The sequence below is a fragment of the Mus musculus genome, chromosome 12 (genome assembly GCF_000001635.26).
Source record: "Mus musculus strain C57BL/6J chromosome 12, GRCm38.p6 C57BL/6J".
Classification (NCBI taxonomy): domain Eukaryota; kingdom Metazoa; phylum Chordata; class Mammalia; order Rodentia; family Muridae; genus Mus; species Mus musculus.
Window position 1 is genome coordinate 53,247,618 of NC_000078.6, and position 5,521 is coordinate 53,253,138.

Consider the following 5,521-nt stretch of genomic DNA (forward strand, 5'->3'; position numbering starts at 1 on the left):
AAAGGGGGGCGTTAAGAGATGGATCATAGCGCAAACTAAGATCTAGCTGAGACCCCACCTCACAAGTTTCCCAAGACCAACTCTTCCGCTCACCAGGAGCGGGAAGAGCCCTTTCTTTTAAGCGACCCAAACTCTCCATTGTACAAAAGCGCCAACCCCCCGCCCCGCACTCCGTCGCCTTTGCAAACCACCTCTCCTAGATAACTATCAAGTTCTCCAGGAACCCAACTTGCGCTTGGTCACATTCGCTCTGCTTAATGTGGAGAATAGTGTCAAAGAGGGGTCCAGGCTGAAACGGGAGGCTCTGACGCCCCATTCCTACACCCGCGGGCTGGGATCCTGGTTTCTGGCAGCCTCGGAAGGCTGAAGCCAGCCCGGATGGTGGTTATTTCTCCAGAGAAAGGAGGAGAAAGAGCGCACCACAATCTTGCACTTTGGGTCGGAAGTGCGCGGTGTGTGTGTGTGTGTGTGTGTGTGTGTGTGTGTGTGTGTGTGTAGAAGAGGGAGGGAAAACGCACCCTCCACTGCTCGTTATTCCCTTGCACCGGCCAAGCGCTCGCCAAGCCTCCCGGTGCATCCTTCCTCCTTCACCCCCTCCTCCTCTCAGCTGGGCTCGCGCGGCGCTGCTGGAGCAGCCAGTGAAAGCAACATCCTGGAAAGAGGGGGGAGCAACAGTGCCCCCCAAAAGGGAGAAAAGGCCCCACCCTGACACGTTTTGCTGTTTGCAAGTCCCTCGCACACCCCCCGCACCTCCTCCTCGCCACCCCCCCCCACCTCAGCCCGCTGCGCGCACATCAAAGCGCCTCTCCGCCGCGCACAGTGGCCGCGGCTCACTAATGGGATTGCAGGCTGGTGCCTGGCTCCGCTGCTGCCGCCGCTCGCGCCGCTGCTGCCGCCGCCGCCCGAACCCGAGCCCGAGCCCCCGCCAGCCCGAGCCCAGAGCAGCCGCGCCTGGGGCTCCAAGCCGCGGCGATGATCCGAATCTTTCCGGATTTCAGCGTGCAGGTGACGGCCGCGGCGGCCGGCGGGGCAGCCGCTGGGGTACCGGCCGGTGCGGGCATGGGGAGGGCCGGCGCCGCGGCCAACGGCACCCCGCAGAACGTCCAGGGCATCACCTCCTACCAGCAGCGGTGAGTAGTCCCGTCCGAGCTGGGATAGTGCCCCCGTCTCGGGTACTGGGGTGGGACTCACTTTGCTCTTGTTTTGTGCCTTACAACACACATGCACCTCGTCAGGGCTTACTTTGCCTGCCCCTGTGCTATAGAAGGAGGGGGGGGGGGATACACAATCCGAATTGAAAAGCACTCTAGTGCACTGGCGAAGTGAAGTCATCCTTTGCCCTCTGCCAGGCCCCGAACGTTGAGCCTCAGCCCCGAGTAGCCAGAGAGTTCCAGTCAAGTCTGAGACGCTGCAGGAGATGCTTTTGCAAAGTTTGGGCTTCCTGCCCCCTTTCAGCAAAATGTTCTCAATGCCTCCGCGGGTGCGAATCCGCGCTGACGGACAGCCAGGGGAGCAATTGATCATCGGAGGCTGATTGATCATTTGTTTCCAAATAGGACAGAGACGATTTTCATGTGCAGAGATAGACTTGCGTTTCTACCTAATAGTGTGAGATCCTGTCACCTGTTACTACAGGGAATACAACGTGAAATCCGAATCTCTTAGGCGCTGTTAACTATCTTAAACGCATTATGATGCAAATGGATGGGATTCCGAGATCCAAGTTAGGAAGCAAATTTTACAAAAGTTAGGCTTGGTGGTGAAAGGGAAGTTTTAATATAGAAATTGTTTTTAGTTTTCTAAAGATAGTCTCTAGATTCAAAATAATTGTCATTAAAACACTGAGCAACCTTTGATTGAGGAAGGAAATAAAGAGAAATTTACCATCAACAGCTTTCTAACCCTAAAGTTTTCCCTTTAAGGATAACTTTCGATGTTCTAAGATTTTATTGAAAATGGGATTCACAAAATCGCTATGAGAAAAACTAACAATATAATCAAAAAGGTAAACTCTCTATTCATGAGGCTCAATTTTATGGTAGATGGAAGAAAAAAAAGCACATGAGAGTGTGAAATTAAATATTTGTGTTTCCCAGATTGTACACGATTAAACATCTGAGAGATTTGCCAATGGCATTTAACTTAAAATATACATAATGCATAATTCAAATTCCCATTTTACCTCATCTTTGAAACTTCATTGATTTGAGAGCCTTTGGTTTGAAACAATAGTATTTAAACTGCAAAGGTTACAGTAATCTGTCATTGCTATGTTTTGTGCCTTCTAACCAATGGCCCAGTGACCAGATTTTGCCTAACACAGTATTTTCCAAGTTCATGTAATTGCAAATATTCTGTAGAAGACTTCATTACATGCTCTGCTTATTGTCAAAAGTTTTAAAAAGAAGTCGTGGAAATAACTCTAAAGGGGCAAATCTTTGTCAGACACATATTTTTTATTAAATTATTTTAGTCATGTTTTACTCAAGCGATTACAAGAACCTTTAACAAAAAAGATCTGGGCATCTTTCAAAAGCAGAACACCAGTAAAGAATTCAGTTTCCCCATTTCATGGTTCAGGTATGGGTTTTTTTTTTTTTTTTTTTGTCTTTTATAAAACATTTAAATGACAATAGGATCTGGCGGTCACTTTAACTAGGAAGTGTAGGCAATAGTGACAATAGTGTGGTCTCTGAGGAAGAGATTCAAGGGTCAGAAATGTCACATGGCCTTTGGACAATTCCAGGGACCTCCAGGAACTTGAGCTGACCCAAAAGATGTAAATTGGGCATAAGGAGCTGTCGTGAATCTCCCGCTTTTAGGGTTTTTCCCCCTCAGCATTGGCATTGTCCTTTAGAAGAAAAAGATGATTTGGGGGTTCAGGAGTATCCAGGGGAAGTCATCCCCCCACTTCACCCCCAAGCACCTGCCTCAACACTTCCCTTTAAAGGTTCCTGTTGGGTTTCAGGCCACTTGTTAAACCTCAACCCACTGGTCTTCTAAAGACAGGGGTGAAAAACAAAACAAAACAAAACAAAAACAAAAACCCACCAAACCCTCTAAACTTTCTCCTTTGGAGTGAATTATGGCTTCCTTTGATTTAAGTGTTCTCTCATACTGACAAGGTAAGATGATAGTAGTGAAATGCAGTTTTCTTCCCATGGTGTTACTCAGATCTCCTGACACCTGTTACTGTCTTTAATTTTAGTTAATTTGGGGGCAGAAGAGTTGGGCAAGAAGATTATTGGCAGGTGTTGGAGGTAAGGTCTAAGCCAGGAGTCTCCTTTCGTAGTTCACCAGCACTAGGAGTCACCAGGACTGGCTTCGGGGCTCTGAGGAGTAGATTTAATTTCCTCCCGGAGACCTGGACGTTTTGCTAAAAAGAATTGTGAAATAACGTTTAAGAATTTTAAAGTACTTTTGGGGATCTGATGAGGGGTGACAGGAGTGGGTTTTTAAGCAGTGGCCTGCCTGTTGAGAGAGCACAAACTTCTCTTATTTGTCACCTCAGGGCAGAACTGCCCTGGACTGTCTCCTGGAACCAGAACTTCCAACTGGTTAACTCCTCTCTTCTTTGCTAGCCCCCATTTGTCTTGTAGGCAACACTCATCATTGCTCCAATTCATTTCCCAACTCCTATCTCTCCTACCTGTAGCGCCTACTAACTACTCCAGAGAGTCTTCAATAGTGTGAAGATATTGCAGCTCTGTCACCACACTTAAGAATCCAGTAGCAGTTCAGAATCCCCTCCCTACTTAACTGGAAGGGTAGCACACAAGGAGACACTCATTGAGCACCCCCACCCCAACTTTAAAGCAGAAGGCAAAGCTTCACTCACGAATGATGTTTCCCACCAGACTCTTCCATTTGTTCAACGCGGAACAGTCTTGGGTGTCTGTCTTGCCTGCTTAATACAGAACTGGCCCTAGTCTGCAAAAGGAGCTGTCCCCATTCTGCAGAGTGGCATAGTGGATAAATGACTGCCCGGGGTTTCTCCAGGTAAAAAAAAATATCCATCTAGCTCTGCACTGAGTAGCCATTTCTCTAGGCTTCCATGGGAGGCGACTAGACTAGATTCCAGAGGCCAGCAATCCAGTCCCAGGAACCGGGACTTGGCTCTGCAAAGGCATTTGTATGTAACTGCGTCTCAGCGCCTGCGGATTGGCCTATGAACCCTGGGGTCTGCATATCTGTACGGGTGTGGAAAATGCAGATGTTCTGGCTCTGGCTCCTGGCTGAGGGCGCCAGAGTCACAAGGTGCAAGTCCTGCATCCGTGCTCAGAGGCTCAGGGCAGTTGGGCCTGCTGGCCTGGGTCAGCTCAAGACTCATCACCTCACGCTTTTATTTCCACTGTCCCTGAAGATAGTCCAGCCTACTCTCCTGGCATTATAAACCCCACTCTCTCTTTTCTGCAGGCTGGCATACTCTAGAGAAGGGAAGTGTTTGAAACTGCAACTGAGTGGCGTTGTTGCGCCAGCAGCCAAGCTTCCCAGTCCCCAAATGAGAGAGAGGGCGGGAGAGAGAGGGAGGGAAGGAGGGAAGGAGAGAAGGAGAGAGAGAGAGAGAGAGAGAGAGAGAGAGAGAGAGAGAGAGAGAGAGAGAGAGAGAGAGAGAGAGAGAGAAGAGAGCGAGCGCAGAGGCACACAGAGAGAGGGGGTGGGGGAGAAGCGAAGGAGGGGGAGGGGGAAGGGGGTGTGTATCAGCTTGCAGGAGAAGAGAGAGCTCTGGAGCAAAGCAACTGGAAAATGCCCAGAAATACTTTCCCAGTGGTCAAGCTGGGACCCCCCCGCGTGTCCTCCCTCTCTGGGTCCCTCCACTCTTAGGCCCCCGCCGCCCCCTGCAGGGAGGGTGTGCTCCCCCACCTGCCCGCCGGCCGAGCCCGGTGGCTGCGGCGAGGGGGCTTGCGGCCGCGCGCCGGCCCGAGCACCCGGAGGCCCCGGCCGGGCTGCCCGCGGGACCGCGCGGCCGCCTCCCCCGCCGCCCGCCCCTCCTCCGCCGCCGCCCGCGCCGGCCGCCTGTCTCCGCGCCGGGCATGTCTCGGGAGCCGGGGCGGCCCGGGCCGCGGGCGCTGTGCGGCGCATGGACCGAGGCGGCCGGCGAGCAGAGGGAGGACCAGGCGCGGGCAGCCGAGGAGGCGGCGAGCTGCGGCTGGGAGCACTCCGGGCGCGAGGGGACGTCCGGCCGCCGGCGACGCTCGGGCCCCACTACTTTCCCGTAGCCTCCCAGGCTCAGCAGCGCGGCCGCCGCCACCGTCGCCGCCACGGCCACGGCCACGGCCGCCGCCCGCCGGGGCCCCCGAGCGCCGCGCACGCCCGCACTCTCTCCCGCCAGCCCACGCACACGCACACCCCCGCCCTCCCCACGCCCCCCGCCCCGGGAGGGGGGAGCGAGGCAAAAAGTAAGAGAGGAAAAAAAAATTGCAGGAAGATGGCGCCCACCAAGCCCAGCTTTCAGCAGGATCCTTCCAGGCGAGAACGGTAACACTTTTCTGTTTATTGAACCTGCCGCCCGCGCCCAGCT

The 5,521-nt window shown here is 53.0% G+C and overlaps 1 protein-coding gene across 19 annotated transcripts in view; it reads left to right on the forward strand.

Moving 5' to 3' along the window:
• The first annotated feature begins 408 nt into the window (after positions 1 to 408).
• Positions 409 to 5,521, forward strand: part of Npas3 (neuronal PAS domain protein 3) — an 824,148-nt gene continuing 819,035 nt past the window's right edge. For 6 of the 19 annotated variants that reach the window (NM_001370964.1, NM_001370961.1, NM_013780.3 and 3 more), the window contains exon 1: positions 815 to 1,130. In NM_001370964.1, coding sequence (NP_001357893.1) covers positions 973 to 1,130 — 158 coding nt within the window. In that variant the 5' untranslated portion in view covers positions 815 to 972. Of the gene's footprint in view, positions 1,131 to 4,664; positions 5,479 to 5,521 lie in introns of those variants that run through there. The other 13 variants (XM_030246744.1, XM_006515938.3, XM_006515939.3 and 10 more) reach the window with 7 other exon arrangements.